General features: G+C 41.4%; 2 protein-coding genes across 4 annotated transcripts; one reads left to right on the top strand and one right to left on the bottom strand.

Moving 5' to 3' along the window:
- Window positions 1–2,446: 2,446 nt before the first annotated feature.
- Window positions 2,447–13,448, top strand: rbck1 (RanBP-type and C3HC4-type zinc finger containing 1). The gene is made up of 13 exons (XM_049590728.1): window positions 2,447–2,651; window positions 2,740–2,787; window positions 3,135–3,279; window positions 4,673–4,769; window positions 4,897–5,095; window positions 5,354–5,493; window positions 5,599–5,772; window positions 6,653–6,813; window positions 7,963–8,059; window positions 8,791–8,970; window positions 9,065–9,163; window positions 10,722–10,865; window positions 10,998–13,448. The coding sequence occupies exons 2-13, from the start codon at window positions 2,748–2,750 to the stop codon at window positions 11,076–11,078; spliced, it is 1,557 nt and encodes a 518-aa protein (XP_049446685.1). The 5' UTR covers window positions 2,447–2,651; window positions 2,740–2,747; the 3' UTR covers window positions 11,079–13,448.
- A 1,120-nt stretch (window positions 13,449–14,568) lies between these two features.
- On the bottom strand, window positions 14,569–22,992 carry tbc1d20 (TBC1 domain family, member 20). 3 transcript variants are annotated; one of them, XM_049590700.1, is made up of 9 exons: window positions 22,648–22,912; window positions 21,871–22,417; window positions 21,395–21,580; window positions 21,123–21,203; window positions 19,593–19,779; window positions 19,240–19,341; window positions 18,403–18,544; window positions 17,800–17,978; window positions 14,569–17,588 (listed from the first exon to the last, which is right to left on the bottom strand). In XM_049590700.1, exons 2-9 carry the CDS (start codon window positions 21,926–21,928, stop codon window positions 17,324–17,326), a joined length of 1,200 nt encoding a protein of 399 aa, XP_049446657.1. In that variant the 5' UTR covers window positions 21,929–22,417; window positions 22,648–22,912; the 3' UTR covers window positions 14,569–17,323. The 3 variants fall into 3 exon arrangements, with proteins under 3 accessions (XP_049446657.1, XP_049446674.1, XP_049446664.1); XM_049590717.1 differs by having other exon boundaries at window positions 14,569–17,149; window positions 21,871–22,992; XM_049590707.1 differs by having other exon boundaries at window positions 21,877–22,921.
- Between the last annotated feature and the right edge of the window lie 1,069 nt (window positions 22,993–24,061).

Here is a 24,061-nt window from a genome sequence, read left to right as displayed (position 1 = left end):
GTTCTCTGGGAGACAGGTAGCCAGCGTAAGGATTTTAGGGCTGGAGTAATGTGCTCATATTTTCTGAATAAGCTACAGAACATCTTGTTTTAAAAGTCCTACAAACAGACCACTGCAGTAATTGAATCTACAGGAAATAAAGGCGTGGGCGAGCTTTTCAAGGACTCGCTTTGACATTATTCCTCTGACTCAAGCAATGTTTTTTAAATGGTTGTAGGCAGATGACGGTACAGATTTGATGTGGCTGTGGAAATTTAAATCGGAGTCCAGGATGACACCAAGGTTTCTTGTGTAACTCTTACAACAGAGAGAGGTTCAAGGTGAGAGCTGACAATCTGTCTTTCTTTCCATGGACCAAAGACAATTGTGTCGTATCTCTGTTAAGTTGTAGAAAATGCATGCAATAATTTATTTGCTCAGTGCAGTGACACAGGCGTTCTACAGGTTCTACAGGACTACATTTTATTATTGGGAAAATTCCACATTCATTAGAAAAGATGGGACTTTTGTTTGGACTCTGTGTCCATCAAGCACTACAGCAACATGGCTCCACAGCAAGAGGCCTTAAGAATAAGAAGACAGTTAAAACAAATAATGTGTTTGAGACATTTCCTGTGAACCGATTCTGGATTTGTATTACTTTTACCTTAGTATTATTATTTAATTGTATATTCCTCTGTATATACACTCACCAGCCACTTTATTAGGTACACCTTGCTAGTACCAGGTTGGACCCCTTTTGCCTTCAGAGCTGCCTTAATTCTTGGTGGCATGGATTTAACAAGGTGCTGGAAACATTCCTCAGAGATTCTGGTCCATATTAACATGATAGCATCACACAGTTGCTGCAGATTTGTCACCTGCACATCCATGATGAGAATCTCCTGTTCCACCACATCCCAAAGATGCTCTGTTGGATTGAGATCTGGTGACTGTGGAGGCCATTGGAGTACAGTGAACTCATTGTCATGTTCAAGAAACCGGTTTGAGATTATTTGAGCTGTGGTGCGTTATCCTGCTGGAAGTATAATACTAAATACTAAACTAGAATTTGCCACCTTGGCTTGGGTGGTACCAGTTAGTGAAAATTCTGACATGATCACCACTCATTTACCATAATGTTTTCACCCATAACAAACAGAAGTTTCCACTATTGCACCTTATATATTTCCTATCCCATCCCATCTACGACGTACAGGATGTCTTTTCTGGTACATCACCATGAGGCACAGCGTTCCGTGTTGCTTTTGCAATTTATTTGAATTTTAATAAATTGTTTTAAGTGGATGAAGAAAATAAAATGATGACAATAAGAGTAAAGATGCTGATAGAGTATTTGAAAAGAGTAGAAAACTTGCTAATAGAACCAGTCAGCTCACACACACTCTGTATCTCCATGTCAACCCAACCCTTCACCTCCCCTGTACTACAGTCCCCCACATATCTCTCAGACTTACGGCAGTAGCTCAGTCCATAGGGACTTGGGTTGGGAACCGGAGGGTCGCCTGTTCAAGTCCATGTCTTGATGTCCGGACCTGACATCTCTCCACTTTGTATAGGTCCTGTTTGTGTGTTTCGGACCTGTGTGTTAATGACAAAAGAGTGAAAAAATTGACAGAATAATTTATACCCAGTTTAGATGTGGACACACCCATAGGATCAGTGGACAATTTGGCAAAAAAAAGGTTGTTGGGTAGTAGTACCCCAAATACAGGTGTAATACATCAGAGCATCCTCTTCAAAAGCGTTTTACTGAAAATAGTGGCTAAAGAAGGGACACCAGATATGTTGAATAGGTGTAGGTAGACCCTACAATATTAACATTATTTCACCCAGACCATGTCACTGTGAAATATTGGTGTACTTTTAATATATGATGCAGAAGAGTACTGGGACCAATAAAAACTATGAAACATTACTATTGCAGTTTCTCCTAGGTTGGGCCCATTTTTGAGTTAGATTGACTGCATTAATTACATAGTGAAATATTTGATGCATTTATGTCAGAAACAACTTTGATCTGTACAAGTACAGTTGACCAACATTTATCAGACACTGCCATCTGCTGGACGTTGGGAGTCATTACTTGTTTTTAAATTATAAAGACCTATAATTCAGCATGATTACCTTCCAGTACATTAGTTAAACATTTCATGCAGGTTCATTTTATTTATTTATTTTAAGAATTTAAATTTTAATTTGTAGTCATGCTTTTGAACTAAAGGCTTTGATGGTGTAGGGTAGCCAAATGATCTCCAGTCATTTTAAGTGTGGAAAAAAACATAGTGGACACGTTTAGATAGGCCACTTAAATGAAAGTTGTTTTTTGTTTTTAAAGGTTGTATAAAATCAACATCATAAAGCAGAAACTTTCAGGAGCAGCCTGGGTCTGTGGGCGGAGCACAGCCATCCCACTGCGATCCTTTTAAATGTTCTCTTCCTGAACTTGACTCAGTTTCACTTTCCGTTCTTACCTGCTGAGAAATGAAAGCCGGACTCCGCGGCAGAGGCAGAAAACAAGTCATTTAGTCCTCACTGAGCTGTCACTTCACCTCCAACTGCCTTTATAAACTACTCTTCTCACCTTAAAGTCGACTACAGGAAGTGTGTGTTGGATGCGTGCAGGACTGCGACTGCACGGACCGGAGAAGGTTGGCTGTAAACTTTTCTCATACACAGCTCGGTCGTGTCATAACTGCGGTGTTTACGACATACATGTTGTGTTACCTGTGTTTTCAGGTGTAGTTATGACCTCTGCAGTTACACCGAGGGTGGATCTGAAGGAAGGTGAGGGGCTCTGCTTGGTTTCGATTTTGTTGTGTGTGATCTAAACTAATGTTGTGTTGCTGTGTGACACTGAATGCATCAGGAATGTTTCAGAGGACAGTGGTGAAAGTGAGTCACTGTTTAGATCAGTCTTCAACTTACTCTCTGTCCCACTGAACTAAAGCAGTCATAAGTAGTCTATTTATTTATTTATTTATTTACAACCAACATGCATTTTTTTTTGAATGTTATTGTACAAGTAACAGAGGAAGCTACAGACAATAGACATGATAACTAAAACAGTGCCATCCAATGGCAGCAGAGCAGTGCTGATAATAAACCATATCTCCCCTATGCTGTGTGTGCAGCGGAGGAACTGGCCCTCTCCCTGAGCGAAGCCCTCAGCACCGGGGATGGACAGGAAGCAGCCAAACTGTGCCAGAGGCTTTCACAACTCTGTGTTCCTGTGTCCGTCACCGTCAGCAGTCAGGCCTACCCTCAGGACTCCATAAGGTGGGACACTGCTATGTGTGTGTACACGTGTGTCTGTGTGTGTGGGACTTCCTCATTTTGGCCAACTGTTTCCAAAACAAAACACTATAAATAAACCATGAAATTTGTTGCTGTTGGAGAAGAATTTCTGTCTTTTCATGGGGCGGGGGGTATTTTTAGAGGGAGGATTATGTTATTGATAAGGACAGAGAATGAGGGTCAAGTGCGGTGAAAAGAAGTGAGCATTAGCAGTGTGTGCATGTCGGAGTAAGCATGGAACCCACACTGTAACTAACTGCACTCCCTGAACACATACTGTATTATTATCACTTTTCAGGGTTTGATTTTGGTTTTGGAACAGGGAAGAAACGTATATCTTTTTCCAGCCTCTCCAGGTAACGAGTATCATTAATACACGACGTGCCCCAGGCACAACATTTAGCTCCAAATCCACATAACCAGCCTGAAAATGAAGGAAATCTGGAATTACTGCATTAGAGTCAATGGAGCACAGCTGTGTTGTTGTCGCACCCTGGTCTGAGCCGCCTGATGCTACGCTATGATTGGCCAGTCTGCATCCCGGGGTGGGAACAGGGGGATTTAAATCTGAACATATAGCAACACACAGCATTGTACACATGTCCGTATCTGGGGGACATGTTGTCATGGCTAAGCCTCCCTCTGGCCGCCAATTTAGACTTGCTATTAGTATGTTCACTGATTTCCCTAAACAAGTACCATAACATACACACACACACACACAAAAAACAGGTTTCACATAGACCCAACTGCTTTTTTTTCTCTGTGTATTCCCATCCTTCCCCAAGGCTTAGTTGTTCCCATCCCTTTAGGAATTTCAAAGTTTGTAGTTTTGTTTTAGATGTTAATCTGTCTGTTATTCAGTGTGTTTTCAGAAATGTTTTAAATTCTGAAATATTAAGCTGTATTACATGTTACTCATCCACAGAGGTCTCCTCTTCTCCAAAACAAACAGACACAGTGATTTAAGCCAGTAAAAACACTGACTAAAGCAGTTTCACATTAAAAAAAAACAAACTGTTTTCTCACCCTGCTCATGGTGGAGGGGCAGCTAACCACACTGGCTGATGTCAGAATGCGAATGTCCCTATCTAGAGCTGGTGTTTGTTTTGTCCATTCTGGGCCACTGTAGAAACACTGCAGTGCAACATGGCATCTCTGTGCTTAAGGGCCTGTTTCCTATGTAGATATAAACGGCTTATTCTGTGGTAACAAAAACACAAAGATTGTAATTTTCATGTGATAATGCACTAAAGAAAACATACTTATTGTATTATTATTATACTCCAGTTCTGTCACTGTATCTCTCTAAATCCCACACACTGGACCTTTGATATAAAACTCAAGGCTGGTTTCATTGTCCTTTGTTCAACAGGTTGCGGGTTGGAGTGGAGGACGCTCAGTCAGACAACTACATCCCAGTGACTGTTGTGGTTTCTTGTGACATGACAATTGCACAGCTTAAAGACAAGGTACTGATGTGACAGCAAACACGTACAGCACATGAACACAAATACAGCGCATACAAACGTTCTCTAACAAATGTTTAATAGAAATGTCATTGAATTATCTCGTCCATCCCTCATTTGATGTTCACAGATCAGCCATGACTTTGGGTTCCACCCCACGCTGCAGCGGTGGGTGATCGGGAAGCGGCTGGCTCAGGACAAGGAAACGTTGTACAGCCACGGTGTCCGTCAGGACGGGGACCAGGCTTTCCTGTTTATCTTGTCCGCCCATGCTGCTCATCTCACACGGCATCAGCACAAGCTGGACGAGGAGCAACACCGCATAGATGGTCAGCACAATACACACACACACACTCACACACATGAAGGCCAGAAATAACAGTATTTGATTTGTCAGTTAATCGACTTGTAACAACTCCTATTGTAGTTTTTTTCAATAACAGTGCCAATTTAATACCTTGCGTTTTTGGCATGAAAAACAAAATACTTAGGCAATAATAATCAGGCAAAATCTTAATTAGAGGTGTTACTAACAAGTCAAACTAGCAGTTAAACTGAAGTTTTATGGAGTGATCATATATTTCTAGGCATTGTGGAGTCCATACAGCTTTTCCCCAGAGGGCTGGGCGGAGCTGGTGGTGGTGAGAAGACAGCTCCTCCTCCAGAGCCTCAACTCATTCCTCCTCCTCCTCGTCCTCCTAAACCTGCTGTTCCTCCTAAGCCTCAGGTCAGAATACAACCTCTGCATTAGACATCATGTCTGTCATGTGACCAAGCCGTTAGGTGTCCACATGGTACTGTACAAGCGTACTGTATGTCTGTTTGTGTGTAGCTGGGCTGGGCCTGTCCTTTGTGTACGTACGTGAACAAACCGACGCGTCCTGGCTGTGAGATGTGCGGCAGTGACCGGCCAGAGGATTACCGGGTGCCTGACATCTACCAGCCTGACCAGGAGGAGGTTCGTCGAATTCAGCAGGAACGCCTGGCCATGTTACAGTACGAACAGGTAACAGTGCAAGTCATTAAAAATCATGCAACTGAAATCTTTTCAGCCTGTTGCCAAATTCATATCTAAAGTTAACGATACACAGATCACAGAGTCTCATCGTAACATCCATGAGGGGGCAGAATATTAGAAACATCTCTCAGTATAAAGCAGGATTTATACTTTTGCATTGACACAGAGCCTACGCCGTAGCCTGAATACATTTGATTGCATTAGATTGTACTGATGTACCCCAAAAAGTGGTCACTGGGTGTATAGTAAGCGGGGGTTTGCTTGCCAGTTTTCCAACAAAGTTTCACATTTATGAGAAAAGGAAATATTTGTGGACCACGTCAGCTGTTAGCTTTAAATATGTTTTAATACCTTTTGTTCTGTGATACATTTTCAAATTTTGAAGCTACACAGCTGTTGTCATTGTGTTTTTGCAATTTGCACACATTTTGGTGTCTGGTAGATGAACATGTTTGCATGAATCTTTGTAAGTCACAGAGTTGATTTCCTCGTTTATAAATTAAATTTATAAATGATGAAACCTGATCTGTGGTGATCTAAGTGCTCTCTCTTGTACAGGAGAGGATGTTCAGTAGTTTAACTAACATCTTTTATGATGCATGATAAAAGCACAACCAATAGATGACACATACACAACATACAGACAAATAGATTGAAGTATGGGTCAGTGAACATCAGCACCACAGAACACAGAATAGGTGATGCTTGTGGAAACTATTTAAGGTGCCAAGAGCTTTTTGTTTTCAACGGGCTTCAGCAGTTTCACTTTCATTTTTCTAGAAACATGGGGTTGTTGTGTTTGTAATGAGTCATGAAAAAGTGTAGTGAATTTCTGTGTGGTGATTGTCTCTCTCCCTTTGTGATGAAGGCTCAGCAGGAGGAACGAGAGAGGAACTACCTGCACCTCTTGGCAACAGAAGAACAGCACCTTATACCCAATGCCACAGCGACAGACTGTCCCATCTGCTTCTGTCCCCTGGAGCCAGAGGAGGGCATCGTGCTCAGAGAGTGTCTACACACCTTCTGCAGGTATGACATAGTTAATGATTTTATAACTTTGTCACAAATTAGAATTACCACCTTGTGGTTGTATGAGTCTGCGCAGCAGTCAAGTTGCAGTTACAGTTTACATCCATGTCTGTGAAAACATGGATGCTTCACACACATAATCACCAATTCAGTATCTGACCAAATGTCAAATGCCTTTTGGGCATATAATGTCATCACTTCATCATTTTATTCTGTTACACATTTGTGTGAAAATCTGACATAAATAGCATACGAATTCTAGAGTTATGGCCAAAAAACATGTTTTGTGAGGTCACAGTTACTTTGACCTTTGACCTTCAGCCACCAAATTCTAACCAGAACATTCCTGAGTCCAAGTGGACATTTGTGCCAAATGTGTGCCAGATTTCAAGACCTTCTTGAGCTATTGATCGATTTTATGAGACGGATGCAAGATTCCAGTGATCTTGAATTTTGACCACCAATTTTTTTGTCAGTTCGTCATTGACTCCAAGTGGATGTTTTTGCTAAATTTGACTGGATTCTCTCAAAACGTTCCTGAGCTATCACATTCACAAGGATGAGATGGTTGATGTCACAGTGATCTTAACCTTTGACCTTTGATCACCAACTTCTAATTATTTCATCATTGAGCCAAAGGGAACATTTGTGCCAAATTCAGAGAACTTCCAGGTGTTCTTGAGATATCGCGTTCAAAGGAATGAGACAGACGCAAGATCACAGTGACCTTGACCTTTTACCTAGGACGACCAAAGTCTAATCACTTCACCCTTGAGTCCAAGTGGACATTTGTGCCAAATTGGAAGAAATTCCCTCAAGTTGTTCTTGAGATATTGCATTCATGAGAATGAGATGGATGCAAGGTCACGATGATATTGACCTTTGACCATCAAAATCTAATCAGTGCAATGTTGAGTCCATGTGGACATTTGTACAAAGTTTTAAGAAATTCCCTCAAGGCGTTCTTTAGGTATCACATTCGCAAGAATGGGATGGACAACCCCCAAAAAAAAGATCTGAAAAAGAAGATATATATTATTCTAACAGTCTACAAAGGTCACATCCTGTACATGCCATTGTCTGTAAAATGTGCATGTTATTATTAATGCATTTGTGTGTTTGTATTTTTCTTTGTGTGTCCTTTTTCAGGGATTGTCTAAAAGGGACAATAGTGAACAGTAATGATGCTGAGGTGTCCTGTCCTGAGAAATGTGACAGCAAGCTCCTGGACCGAGAGATCCAAGCGGTGAGTGTCAGACCAGAGAACAAGACACTTTTAAGGTGGATGGTGTTAAAGTCAAAATCTAAAAGTTGTCAAAGTTATAAAAGAAAATATTAATCATTCAGACAGTGTGTTATGTGTATTTAAGGGTAAATTATGCAGGATTTTCCCTAAAAACAATGTGCAACTCATACAAAAGTAATTCTCAATTATAAGTTATGACAAACTAGAAGTGTATGGTGGTGAATCTGCAGATACTCTGCACATTGATTGTGTTCGCAAAGTTTCTGTAATGAGGTCTGGACTTTATAAAAAGGTAGAGACCAGGTGCCAGACCACAAGCAGCATACATCCAAGAGGAAGCTAGAAAAATTGCCGAAACAGAGCCGAAGACACACAAATATAGCGAGAGAGAGAGAGTAAATCCGGTGTTTGCATTCACTTTCACAGACAGACAGATCAAACAGATCCTGCGTAGTTTGCCTCTTTTATTTAAAAAGAACCTCACATCCTGTCAGGCAACAGAAAATGGCAGATCTTCAGTAAATGGCATGTCAGTCAGTGGGGGTGGGGCTCTAGTATTAGGCTGCCAGCATTTACTCAAATATCAAATCCATTTTTCATAATTTCTCCTGGGGGGTGAAACCTGAAGCTGATTTATTTTCCTTTATTACATAAAGGTAATAGCCCTCTAGTATGTACACCTATAACTCGCTCTATGTCACTCTGTATCCATCTTATGACCCTGGATACAGCTGCTCACAGATGAGGAGCACCAGCGGTTTCTGGAGTTGCGTCTAAGCATCGCGGAGAGCCGCTCGGAGCACAGCTTCCACTGTCAGACTCCCAACTGTCGAGGGTGGTGCATCTACGAGGATGAAGTCAACGAGTTCCACTGTGAACTCTGCAATGAAACCAACTGCATTCTCTGCAGGGTAATTTTCTCTACATTCACTCACCAAGATTTTCTTACTGTGCAGTAACAGTAGAAGCACCAAACATGAAGCAAGCTGTGTGTTGTGTTTGCAGGCCATCCATAAAGGCATGAACTGCAAGGACTACCAGGATGACCTGCGCATCCGTGCAGAGAACGACCAGGCGGCGAAGCAAACGAAGCAGATGCTCGAGGTAGATGAACCTTAAAGCTGCAGTCTGTTGCAGTGCTGATGACATTTGGCAATCAACGCTTGTGTTCTGGTTGGTGCTTGCAGGTCATTGTGGATCAAGTAACACGTCCAACTCTAGCTACCTTGTGAAAACTAAACAATAAAAAACCCCACATCACTTCCTGTGTAGCACTACGGTTTGCACCAGTGAGCCATAAACCAGTACAGGAAGTTCTGAGGGGTCTTGAATGTGGTTCATTACTTCCTGTTGAAGTCAACTAGAACAGTAAAAATGAAAGGTTAATATCATACTATAAAAAAGCCTTTACATAGAACCTAAAATTATTTAATCATGTCTAATGTGCCTGTAAATATTTTATGATGAGTCATGAATGTAAGAAAGGTTTACTGTCTGCACTGTTTGTGGCTCCAGCAACACATCAGGCTCTGTGGTCTTAACTCTTAAAGGGACACTTCACCCCAATGTCAAAAATACCTGGTTTTCCTTTCACCTGTAGTCCTTTTTATCAATCTAGATTGTTTTGGTGTGAGTTGCCGAGTATAGGAGATACCGGCCGTAGAGATATCTGCCTTCTTACGAATATAATAATACTAGATGGCACTCGAGATACTCAAGATAATCCACAGACCTTGTTGTGAGCAGTTTCATGTAGGAACTATTTTCTTTCTACCAAACTACATCCAGGCATCACCACACAGAAGGAAGTGTGCATCTACTGCTAGCTCACCCAGCACCACTGAGCTAGCTAACATAACAACTCAGCTGAGGAGGACGCCATTAATGTTTACATCTCTTGCTGTAAAGGGCACAAGCCTCTCGTCCATGAGTAGATGCACGCCTCCTTCTGCGCGGTGATTCGGTTGCCAGGTGTGGCTCAATAGAAAGAAAATTGTTTCGATGTGAAACTGCTCACAACAAGGTTTGTGGTTTATCTTCTCTATAGTGGCCATGGTTTCGGCCAGAAAACAGTGGATTGCCCCCTCTGGGTCGGGAGTGAGTTACTGCCTCAAGCAAGGGTGTTAAAGCATCTCAGGGTCTTGTTTACAAGTGGAGGTAGAATGGAGCGTGAGATGGATCGGCAGTTTGCCGAGGTGTCTATAGTGATGTGGGCACTGTGCCGGACCAGCGTGGTGAAGAGAGAGTTGACCCAGAGGCCCTCAACAAAAACCCTCACCTCAGGTCATGAGCTTCTAGGTAGAGACTATAAGAATGAGATCGCGGATACAAGCGGCCGAAATGAGTTTCCTCCGTGGGGTGGCTGGACTCAAAGATAGGGTAGGGAGCTCAGGCATCCTGAGGGAGCTCGGAGTAGAGCCGCTGCTCCTTCATGTCAAAAGGGGTCAGTTGAGGTGGTTCAGGCATCTGATTAGAATGCCTCCTGGGCACGTCCCACTGGTAGGAGGCCCCGGGGCAGAGTGCCCATGGTCTTGCCCCACCATTAATCATCTTGAATAGTATTTCTTTGTACTGCAATCCAGTGTTGACTATCTGAGTAGTTGTATTTGCACATTTCTCCCTATGGCTTAATTTCACATGATTTAACTGTATCTCAATACAGAGCCTGCTGCAGAACGGGGAGGCCATGAAATGTCCACGGTGTGACATCATCGTTCAGAAGAAAGACGGCTGTGATTGGATCTGCTGTTTGATGTGCAAGACAGAAATCTGCTGGGTCACCAAACAAGCTCGCTGGGGACCAAATGTAAAAAAGTTCACTTGCATCCTAAATTCAAAAAGAAAAAAAAAAACTTTTCCACAGCTTGGTTTGCTCTTTAGTGAAGTTAGAGCCTTTGTTTGAGCTTTGCATGACTTTTCCCTGTTGTGTATCTTACAGGGCAGCGGTGACACATCTGGGGGCTGTAGATGCAGAGTCAATAATCAGCCCTGCCATCCCAACTGCCAAAACTGCCACTGAGGGAAGAAGCACACTAATGAACATGCGCGGCTGCAAGCACATGCAACGTCTGAAGACAGGCAGACCTCAGTTGATGCTTAGGCTGTTAGCTTAATGCCGGCTACGCTTCTGTGTTCTTTACTTTTAGCCTTGTTTTCAATGGTATGGTGACGAAACACTGTACAGAAGTTCTCTTGTCACTGAGGCACACGTCTTCTCAGTGCAGCAGTAACGACAGCTATAAGTGCTTTATATAAGCTGTACAAACTGCCAGCTATGTCTCCTACATCTCCGCAGCTGAGGATGCTAACTGTCAGTGTAAGAAAACAAGCTTTACTGGGATTTTCCTCTATAATAATACCTTGTTATGAATTAATGTTTATTATACATTTTGACCTCTGGCTACTTCTTTCATCACAAATCAGTTTTTGAACAAGCAATTATATTGTGTTTACTAGAGTTTAACTCAAAACTTTGATTGGAAAAAATATAACTTTTAGTCTCTTCAGACAAAAATGCAAAACAAGTCTCATGCCGGGTTCACACAAGACGATACCGTCGTACGGTGACGGCACAGACTGTGAAAGACAATGAGTGTCATGCGCAATAATCCATCGTTCCATCTTGTGTAGTATGTCATTGTAAACGACAACCGATGCCACATCTGGGATGCCTCAAGACGTCCCAATAGAATGTCATAATAAAATTAAAAAACAGTGGTGGGGCTTTGACTTAACACAACTGCAGAGGCTACCAGCGTCATTTAAAACAGACTACATTATAAACGGGTCATTATTATCATTCCCTCTGTATGTTTCTATTTTTACTTGTTTGCCCTGGTAAATTTGATGCATCGCACCATCATTTCAAACTCAACACTTCCTGTAGCCGTTTAGAATTAAATGCCCGTTAGAATTTCTGGTGAGAGAATCCCTTCATTTTCTAAACAGGCTTTTATTGTGAAATATTTGCAAGAACTTGTGGACTTCAAATGTTGCTCCTGCCATCTGGTGGCGCTTTTTATGTTACTACAACAACATTTCAATTGGGACATGAACAGCCACAGTGGCTGAAATAATAGTAATGATAATAAGAACAGGAAAAGAATAACCCAGTGACATCACACACGTCGTTAAAGATGACCATGGATGATTGGTCGTGGGCCATTGTGCAGTCTTTAATGTCTGTCGGCCAAGTCATAGCACGAATTTATGACTCCACAATCACATAATCTCACAGAGTGAGAGTGAGAGTGTCAGAACAGATTAAAATGTCGTGTAGTGTGAACCCGGCATAATACTCTAATACAGCACATAAAAATGTCACCCCACAGCCAACAACTTCATAAATAATGAATTGTCTTTCCTCTTAGTGAAGCGTGGCTACAACTAATTAACTACAGCAAACAAAAACCTTCATTCATGATGTCATTATTTTTACAGCTCAACTTTCAGTCTATAAAACACCACGACTACAAATGAGTGCTGGATTGCTGGATACCAAAGTGATGTCTTTCTAAACTAACCAAAAAGGGTTTTTTTTAAAGTTGTAACCAATTTTTGTTTCCTGTTTTTGCTTCTTAAGTGACTAAAATATTAATTTATTGTAATTACAATAGCCTTAGATTTCTGTCAGGAATTCAGACTGTGGTGAAGGATGTTGTTTACATTGAATGAATGTGTTCATAATGCAAAACAAGCTGCTTTGACGCACTTAATGACCTTGAAGTATCAGTTTGAAATATGCCGCAGTGGACAAATAATGATGCTGCGATGATGATTTTTTTTTCCACAGGTATTCAGGACTTAAACTGTAGTTTTTAAAGAGGAACATCACCTAAATTATGTGTTAATTTATTTCTGTGGCCAGGCTGGTTCAATCAATTTAAGTGAACATGAGCTACTCTCTCAAAGCCAGAAACCAGAGAAGTGAGTGTCAAACTTGTGATGTGAAGTATGAAGTCTTTTTTAGACCCAAATGAGCTTTACTCTACTGTAGTGTTCTCAGTCCTGAAACAGAAAGTGTACCCATACACTCACAACATTCCCCTGGGTGCTCTCAGTGTCATCTAGAACATCTTTCCCTATCCATTGTCTGTGGAGCAGCTCCAGACTTTATATGATGATGTCATAAATTTCAGTTTTAGGATCTAGGATCGAGCCGCATACTCAAGAAAAAAAAAAGGTAGGAGTATCTGGTACAGATAATGTACTTTTTACAAGTACAAGTATTATCAGAGTAAAAGGTGTAAATATCTTTACTGGTGATAAAGTCAAATCCTCATTTAGGTGTTTAAATCTCTTTCTCTTGTGATCAAAAATGATCTGAACACAGTCCTGAGATTGTTCTATAAATGGCTTTTAAATAAAAAATAAATGAATAAATTAAGAACTTCTGATCAACCAATCAATTTCAGGCCTAAAAGAAAAACTTCTGGTGAGCCCCACCCACTTCTGGTTTAAACAATCCAGGATATAGATACAGATAATGGTGTATTAGCTCATTCCTAGTTTGAGCACTCTAGTTTTGGGATTTGTGCGGGAGTTTTTTGTGTTTACCATTTTTTTGTACTGTTTTGTAGGCCAGTGGTTCCCAGCTGGTTCAGCCACGGGGTCCAGATTTCTACTTAGTCATTAGTTCAAGGTCCACAGAGTTGAATAAATGCAGTGCCATACTTGTGTTCGTCCATGTCGTTGAGTAAGTTTGCTGTCTCTGTCAAGTAGCTGTCTGCTATTCGCTCACTCTACAGCAGGAAACCGCACTTCAAAATAAAAGCTCTGTGCTGGAAATGCACTGCACTTCAAAATAAAATGTCTTTTACAAACTTGACACGTTCACAAGTCACTTGGGGTCCATATCGACTGAACCCGTGACCCACTTATAGACCTCGACCCACTAGTTGGGAACCACTGTCCTAGACCATAGGAATACATGTATATGTGTATGTATGAATTTGTTAATTCCTCAGGAACAACACAAATCAATCTTTGTCTTGTATCCATCATGTTTGTTGGGTTTTACTTGCATGTGCCAATGCCTTAATTCCAATAAACTGGAACCACAAGAGACATAGCGTGTTAGCATTATTGTAACACAGTGAACTATATTGACATTAAGCTCAAAGGATAGATGAGGCTGATGAAGTATAGATGAGGCTGATGAAGTCTAGCTGAGGCTGATGAAGTATAGTGGAGGCTGATGGGGGGCAGGTGAATCTGACACGATAGCTGAAGCAGTTGAGATAAGCCTGACAAAGTATAAAGTTAAGCTAACGTAGAGATGAGCCGTACTGAATAAGCTGACTCTGAGACGTCCTAAAATGGCCGATGTGTCCATTAAAAACTGGTTTTGAAGGTTGAGATGGATCTTCCTCAGTTCTGAAAAACCTCGTTGCTGTATAAAAATAGTATTTAGTCACAGGCTTTATGGTGGGAATCATTATACCAGTGTACTTTACTGTCACAATATTGACGTTGTTGGGTACATATGAATAACTGTCCAATCAAATCCATTGAACATTTTCACTCTAGTTTATTAGCATTCTCTTGTACAACTTTACATTAGTATGACAGTTTCATTATAACAAAATAAACATAAAAGGCAGACAAATCATTTAGTGCAATGACAGTAAATGAAAACCGAGTGCAGATACATGGTGCATTTAAATACTGCTGAACAACTACAGTCTCAAGAACCTCACGAGCATCATTGGACACGTTCCAGATCACTTTTAATGTCTTCAGTTAGCAGATCCCTGACCAGCTGAAGCAGTGTTTCACTACAAAGGCAATAAACCAATCAACCGTAATAATACGAATGGGATGCCCGAGTATTCAGTTCCTAAAATGGCAACAACGACTTCTCTCAACATGTCAACTGACGTGACTACTTCTAGCTGACTGGTTGTTGTGCCGTACAATGTAGGTGACCTCGAACTAAATCGATAATTCTGCAGATTTTCTGTTAAGCAACATACATCATAAAAATTACAGACGACCCCGATTCACCATCTTAGAATGAAGTGCTCTGACAAACTATTCGCTATGTATTTACTGATAAGACTTGGCTATTCAGGCAAGTGCCACACCACTAAAACCTAAGCGATCCCGTTACTATAAAAATGTGATTGAGTGAAAATGACTGGAACGTTGGAATGAGCTGGACTGTCTCTGAAATGTGTATGCTAAGCAATTCAACTAACTAAATGGCATGTGTTAAAGCTGAATTCATGTTTAAAACAAAAACCTTGGATAGTATGAGTTTGAAGGCTCAGGTGCTTTCTTTTCTTCCAGAGATGAGCACCCTTACATCAGGAGTGAGAAAAGCACCTATCTAAATAATCCTTCAGTGATTTTGTAAAACTAATGCCGTCAGTGCAAACTGGGTCCCCCACTGTGCCAACCCAAAGAGTATCTACTTCATTTACTTGCTGTTTATCCCAGCTCTGATATTTTCTGTTACTAGGCATTAAGTGAGTGTGTTGCTGAAATATGAGGAGAGAGTTAATCATCTACTCCAGAAAAAGTGACGCAGAAAACATATGCCAGTCATCAGGCGCCATGAAACACAGACACATTTTTAAAGTTGTACTACCCAACAATTCAATGAGTAAATAACTAGAGAGCAATTTCGATATGGTCGAGTTTTTATTTCCTGGACATTGAAAGTTGTACTCTATTCTGCAGCCTATTCCTCTGATGTTTAGGGAAACAAAATGGTGTCTCAGGCAGGCTACATTGATAACAATAACATTTTGTTTAAAACGTCCTACAGGTGACTTTAGCTGACCGCAACCATGAGCCAGAATTAAAATATGTAGTCAAGGGTGGCGACTGTTGACGTGTTTTAAAGGTATACTATGCAAGATTTTCCTGCCATAGTCTGGCAACCTGTCCGTGATGTACCCCGCCTCTTGCCCAATGTCGGCTGGGGTAGGCTCTGCCCCGACGCGACCGCTAACAGGATACGCGGTTACAGAAAATGAACGAATAAATGAAGAAAAAAAAAAACGTACTCTGCCTGTATTCTTAATTTTTTTGCTGTTGTCAGGACATTTTTGTGCGTGTAGCCCTCTGCCAAAAACAGCACAGGTGAGGTTGGGACTTTATAAAATCTATAGTAGGAGGAAGCTACAAAAGAAAGAAAAAATGCAAATGTAGCGAGGCAGAACGCCAAGCAGACAAAGCTTGTCCCAACTTGTGTGAAGCTTGTGTGAATCTGGGGTTGGCTTTCACATTGTAGGAGAAGATGGGGCTGAAGAGGTATGCAGAGTTGGCCTGTTTTGTGTGTTTGAAAGGTAGCATAAAGGTAGTGAACACCGATGGTTAGCTTAGTTAGCTCGCCAAAGTTTAGGCTTTTCCATTGCAACAAATTTAACGTTCCTACAATGGTACAGTAGATTGCAGTGTAAGTGTAAACACTGTAGGGGGGAGGGGACAAGTCTGATTGTTGTGTTTACGATAGTAACCAACAATTCTTGCATAGTATACCTTTAAAGATACTCAACCCCAGAAAGAACAATACTTTTCTTGACTAAAAAGGTTTATTCGAACAACTTTAAAGAGGACAAAATGAACTAAAACATAATAAAATGACGACCTTAAAAAGTGCCTGTGTGTCATGAGCGTATCTCTTTACAGCCGCTAACATACCTATAAATTAATAAACTGTAAATCATACAAAGAAAGGATTATAACAATCCTCGATTTGGTCTCAGTCCAGGTATCAAATAGATAACAAATGGGTTGCGACCACGCGACCGAACAAACACACATACACACACACACTCTCATACATTCACTCCAGCTCTCTTAATTGGCAGCAGTTTCAAGTGTAGTGAGTCCACCAAGCTTTCAGCATAAATCTCTGTGAGCATAACTCAATACCAGATAATACCAAATATAAATAAACTTTGATAATGACACCGTCAGTAATAGTTCTTAGAAAAACAGTCTCTTCATTATACAGGATGGACGCTTCATTTCAGAACACCAGCAGTTGTTGCTGTTACACTGGTGCACGCTCTTTAGGAGTCATAAAAAGGACCTTCAGCTGGAGCCTGAGAAGCCCTACATAGGATGTAAAGATGCATCCTAGGAGACGAGAGAGGAGCGTTAACTGGTTCAGTTTACAGAGCAGACTCCAGACAGTGTTATCGACTGCAAGGTTTGTGGTTTCATTAATTAAAGGGTTCTTGGAAACAGACCCACCAGCTAGATACAGTCAAGCACAGATACGGTGGAGTGCTGGCGTTAAAGAGGAGCAGTTCAAGGAAACAGGTCCAGCTTAGGGGCCCACTCCAGGGCAGTGTTGACCACAGCGAGAGCCGCTGCCCCTAAAGCCACGGTGAGACCCATGACGGCCAGTCGAACAAACCGCCGTGCTGCTGAAGGTTGGGCCACTGCCACTACTGCGTTCGCAGCCGAGCTCTCCAGCGCGGCCTGTTTCTGTCTGCGTCGGCGACGGAGAACAGAGTCTGGCCGCTGTTGCGTGGACGCAAGGTCAAAGTCCTTAAAGGTAGAGGCTGCCATGCTTAGGAGGAAACGAGACAGATACACAGAGAGAGACCAAGACAGACAGAAAATAAAAGTGTTAATTAAAAAGCAGTGAGCAACCGGAGCTGAGAAATACAAGAAAGTGAATGTGAATATTACTGCGTTTAAGTCAGGGTGCAAACGTAGTGGCAGAGAAATGACAGGTAGCATCTGTGAAGCCAAGGTGAAAACCCTAAGGAGTTGAGTACCTGTCATGTGAAGCAGCCTCTCTGGCCAGTTCAGAAGGAGGGAACTGGACAAAGAGGTCTCCAGCTCGACTGATGAGTGTTTCATAGGGCAGATCCTGAGGAATCTGAGACAACAGATGATGAACCATGGCCATATCACACTCACACTCCAACACCTCCTCTTCTCTGTACAGTACAATCTGCAACACAAGCACCAATAACACATACAGGCACATGTGTTATTACACTTCAGAATACCTTTACCTCTATAAATGCATAATGTTAGGGAGTAATCACATCCTGGCAACCTATACGGTGTCATCACACAACTCTCACAACTCTCGCATTCTAACAATTCTACACAATATGTCTTCAAGCTATCACAAAGGCCTCTTGCACAGTGAAACTACTATGTGAGGTATGTAAAACCTCAAGCAAAGAAGAACAACAGCGTAAAGGGTAACTCTTGGCTTCTGACTCACACATCAATAAATGTAGCTCTTACAAATGCTCTGGCCTATAATTAACTCAGCAGACTGGGCTGCACTGCTGTAAATGAAAGCTGCGTTTCTAAATCAGTCCGTCTGAACTGCAAACTAAGAGTGCTGATTATAGGAATCTCACCACAGCAGCAAAATAGATGGGCATCAGTGGATGGCAGGCCAGGAAGAAGTCATACAACCGGACGACGTGGCGGAAGTCTGACAGGACGTGGCCGAACCAGGTGATCAGCCAGCTGAGAGCGAAGACGGTCCCCACTTCAGCCCTGAGAATCAATCGATACATGAGATATTAGCTTTAACATAAGCGCACAAAACTGTAACGTGCACTCATGCTCCACGTCCGAGACAACTATAGCATTCATTATTAAAAATTGGGATGCTAATGGATCTGGAAATGAAAGATATAGCGGGCAGCAGCGATGTTAGCCCTCCGAGGGAAGGACTTAACAGCCTGTGTTGTTAAGTCTTTAAAGACGTAACTTGAGCTGTCATAATAGGATCAGTATGTTGTAAGTGCACAGTCACCCTTCTCTTTCACTTGCAATAGTACCATCTTTTGATGTGTGCATGCTGAGGTTTAAAATTAACCTTGTTTAAAACACTTGGGGGAAGATCTTGACAGGGATGGCACAATTCATAGAGTTCATAAAGAGCAATATTGCTTCAGACAGAAGCAAACCAAAAGATGTATTCATTTAGGACAGCGGACACTGGTGGGAACAATTTGTAGAGCAGACATAAATGGTATTACATTTCATAACTGTAGGGAAAGCTGTGTTGGGTATGGGGCCTTTTAATATTCTTACCGTTCTGCCTTAATTATAGCAGCCTTACACTTCCAATTATGTTCACACTGCGTATAAAATGGGGGTGGATTTTTCATTTTGGAGAGATTCATATCTCAGAGACGGATAGTAATTTGATTTGGCCTGTTAGCAGTAAAACAGCCGAGTCTTACTGTTGCATGAAGTCGTGCACCTCAGGGTTGACCCTCTCGATGATGGGCATCAAATAGTTGAGAATGTGTTTTGTGTTGTCCATGGTAGGATCCATGAAGTCCCTAAAAACGAGGATAAAACAGAGCGTTTCAGAGTGCACAATAGACCACTGTTGCTGGAGGAGAACGGGGGAGGAAGGGTATTTTCTATTCTGACATTTGGATGCTTAACAGAGAAAGGCAAACTGAGGAAAAAGGAGGCAGAGTCAGTGTTTCCAAGGGGTTGGAATTACCTGCCGGCACAAAAATGGTCTACTACATGTCGCAAATGATGAATAAGTGAGTAAAAGAGCTTGCGTATATGCAAGAAGTACCTGAGGTGGTGTGTGGAGAGCTTTTCCACAAGAGCAGTTGCAAGGCGCTCTCCCAGGACCAATAGGAAGGTGACAACAATGTCATGGTATCCTTGGTAGTAGTGCAGCTGGGGATTGCGTTTCAGAACTAGGAGGATGATGTCAATTAGCTCTTCCTGGAGACCCTCCCTCTGCTCATCTGGCATACCTATACAAGTCCATCCAACATGAAATACAGTTGTTAGTTTATATAGGTTTTCGGTATGCTACTACATCACTCTGTGAATAATAAATATCAGAGCTGTAGCAATACCAATTCAGTCATGATGTGTTCATGAAAAAACAGTGTTGTATTGTACTCCTGATTCAAACCGAAGATAATCCGAGTATCTTTATTTGACAGTCTGGGTATTGGCAGTCGTGACATGGACTGGCAAAGATTCCAGTAGTGCAGAGTTCACAGAATGTTTGCAATCTAAAAAGCACTCTTCTGAAATTCTGTCTGTGTGCCAAGTTGACAAACAGCAAAAAGTAGTAGTGACACCAAGTCGTCACGAGGCTTTGACGTTGCATTGATCTGGAGGATAATAAATTTAGTTTTTTTTAAAGGTGAGTAATCTGCAGAGGCAAATGGAAGGCTTTATCAAAGAGATAAAATTACTCTGTTAATACTAAGTCTCAAAAACACTGCATTTGTCATTTATGTTGAACTCAGTGTAATAGCACTAATTATCAAGTTCCAATTGAAAATGAACATCTCTACCCTTGAGGAAACTAGTTTTCTTTCTGGTTCAAAGACAGTGTAGAAATTATAAGTGAGAATACAGGATATTCAACACATCTGTAAGTCAGAACTTCTAGATTTGAAGCTCATAGAGCTGGGTATCGTTTTAAAAATAATACGATATCAGTGCCAGTACCCTTAAAGTGATACCAACACAAATAGAGTACTTCATTTGCTACCTCCTCTTACTACTTTATTTGATACGGTCATGCAAATGAAAGCATTCAGTTGCGTGAAATGCCACCAGACACAACAGGCGTGTAGTATAGCTCTACTCTGTAACGTTTTAATGGCATGTCAGCACGCTCAACCATCAACACTGCCAAATACACCATGCTCGACTTGACCAGACCACAGAATGAAGAGGTTATAGCTGCTGCAGTAATGTGCCAATCACATGCGGCATTAAATCGTTAGTTTAAGGTAATATTTCCTGCACTTACAAGTTTAAAATTACTTAAAGTATTTGTATTGTTTGATCTTTTTTGGCCAAAGGCAAAAAAGAAAGGGATAGCATCCTCTTTTGTAACCTGTTGCGTTTATATATGCAGATGATATTGTCTCACATTGATCACAGCCCCCTGAATCACATCGAATCCAAACTGTATCGTGGCAGACTTTGAGATATCTGCAAATATCGTATTCTTGTCCAAAGAATCAATATGATATAGTATCATGATTTACACCTCCAATCAGTGTTATACACTTAAATATACACAGCAAGACTTCATGAAACAGTTCTCTGTGCAGGTATGGGTTCTACTCACCAGGTGGGAACCTTCGGAGCGAGCGCTGGACGTCCAGCAGCACCTGGTTGTAGTCCTTGTTATTCTCCCGCTCTACCCTTTCTGTAACAGACATGTCACCATCAGCATTGCCACACACTTGTCAAATACTGTATGTGTGGGAGAGCCTACACCTGCTTGGGCTCTGTTTATTAACATGAGTCATGCATATTGGGAAAGGGAACTGCGTGCAAGGGCAAGGGCAATTAGTAGTCTGCATTGCTCTGTTTGTGCATGAGAAGCTGACATAATACCTGGCTCTTGCTCCAGGACTTGAGGAGGAACGTTGAGAAGCCGAGGCCAGACTTGACAGCGTATCTCATCAGTCAGCAGACCTCCTTCACTAATGGCCATCCTCCTCAGAGCTGCCACATCCACTGGATTCACACTGAGGGCCTGTGTGATGTCCGCGATTTTCCTCTTCCGCCTGGTGTCCCAGTCTGAGACACACAAACACCGTGTCCAAGCAGCCAGTTAGCCTGTGCTCACTTTGATCCTGACCAACTGAAGAACAATTAACGGAAACACTACATGCAGCTACCAGCAGGCAATACATTTGCGGTGATTGTGGATGACAACTCCAGTTACAGATACATGCGATCACGTTTTAGACATTATACAGTCTTTAGAGGCTGCTCCCGCTGCTGAAACACCCCAAACATCTCATCTCCCACAATGAATACACTGAAGACAGCTAACTACCTCAGCGACATGCCGTAACGTTACTCACCATTACCTTGCTTCCCATTCACAGGTGACGAGGCACCTCCACTTCTGGATTTACTCATATTTTCCTCCACTTCTTGATGTGTCCTTGTTAGATTGCATTACTGTCCATCCTCTCTTTCTTGGCTAACCTTGATTTAGCCCTCCATGGCTGCCAACTGGAAGCTAGCTGTCTAATTAGCAAGGCCAGCCTTCACACAAACACGGCCCGATAGTTAGCTAGCTACTCAGTGTTAGCTTGTTATCAAGCTAACACTACGTTACACCGCCTGGGTTCCGACACGGCTACTTCCAGCGACACAGCCATCGTTGTCCGGATTACTGTCAATGTGGTCAACAACTAGGAGACGCTGTTTAATGGCAATGCGTTTAAAGCGGTGAGAGGGCTACATGTTTACACTGACAGAAGCCGCAGATAGGATACATCAGCTTTAGCTAGCCTCCCTTCTCAGACAGAATGATGACGTAGGCCAAGATGATTGTGATGGGAGGTGACGACGAGGAGGCGTCTACCTCCTGGGTGTGTCTATCCCATATCCTTAGAAAAGAAACTTAAAACATACATGTTGCCATATATGTTAATTCTAGTCAAGATTGAAAATAACGTAGTATATCATGAAACTTTTTTAATTTTGTAAAGTTCCGCACTCACAACAGGAAATAGTCATAAACCAAACCGACTTTCTTGCACTTTATTAATAAATCAACAATATGGCAACATTTCATCAAATATTCAGAATATAAAAGCTATTATAAGGCATATTTCTCTCTCCTGTCTCACCTATAAACTTAATGGTAACTGAATTCGCTATTAAAGGGCTTCCGTTGGTCACTTGATCCACTTGAACGGCTGACAAAGAACGTAGGGCAACTGACCTGACCGTGACGTCGACAACAATAGTGGCATCTCACATCGTATGTGTATCACTCCGCCAAACTTAATCATAACTCCCAATACCTGCACGACTCTCAATACGTGCGCGATATTAAATAGTTCCAAATTTAACGTAAAGAGCAAAATAAAATATGAATGTAGGTAACATTAAATTAACTAGATGCAAAATAATGTACAGTGAAAAACAAGACATCTACTGGACACTGGACAACAACAACAATAAGCAGTTAAAAATAACTATGTTTTTGCAGATACGTAACCAGAAAAACCTCTTGACATAAGTTACGGGCAGATGACATAGAACAAGAATACAGAATAAAAATATACAGCTCTAAAACAAGCAACATAAAATAAGATTACTCCAAAGAAAAGCCAAAAAGTATGTTAATAAAACAAGCAACATAATCAGAATCAGAATCGGTTTTATTGCCAAGTACGTTTTCACATACAAGGAGTTTGGCTTGGTAATTGATTGAAAATTGAAAATTAATTGAAAAAAGAGTAAAGGTATAAAAAGGAAATATTATAACAATTGAATATTAAATCTGAGTGTGTAATAATAATAATAATAGTAATATGAAAAATATGTACACTGTAAACATGAATAAGGTGCCCAAGTGTGCAAATAACAGTTGTGCAAAATAAGATTACTACAAAGAAAAGCCAAAAAAGAGTGTTAATAAACACTAAAAATTAACTATAAAAACACAAAAACAGCAACTGCACATGATGACAAAGACTAGCTAAGACACATCCTGACATTAGCATATATATAAACTCCTCCTATTGATTAACTGACTGATATATGTCCTTGCTGACAGCAGACATTTTGCCTCGTCATCATAGGTAAAGCACAGGTGTTTCCACTACTGACACTAATGGCTATGTTGCGTTCAAGTGTCCCAGTGAAAGTGAAAATGGGCCAGCATACCTAGCGCCAGGAGCCTGAAATCAAAGCAGCTAAGTGGAATAAGTGGACTACCTCGTGCATTAATAACAATATTAATACCCACAGTCCAGTAACATCCAGTGTAATGTCAGGAGCCATTTTGCTGGAAAGGAAACTACAAGTACATTTTGCTGATAATACCTCCATACAGCAATTAAATGGGGTGAAGGTGAGTTAACTCCACACATGCACTGCAGGCGCAGATACTAAACTTGTCATAGCATATTGTGTTTACAGGTGATAAACAGCTGTCTGTGAGTCATAAATAATTACATGTTGGATCATGACTTCTGGGTGTGATGAGCTTGTTCTGATGAAACGAAAACGAAACAGACACTGAGCATTTAAATA

The sequence above is a fragment of the Epinephelus fuscoguttatus genome, linkage group LG1, assembly GCF_011397635.1.
Source record: "Epinephelus fuscoguttatus linkage group LG1, E.fuscoguttatus.final_Chr_v1".
Lineage (NCBI taxonomy): Eukaryota > Metazoa > Chordata > Actinopteri > Perciformes > Serranidae > Epinephelus > Epinephelus fuscoguttatus.
Note: the sequence above shows the minus strand (reverse complement) of the source record. Positions and strands in the feature narration are given on the sequence as shown.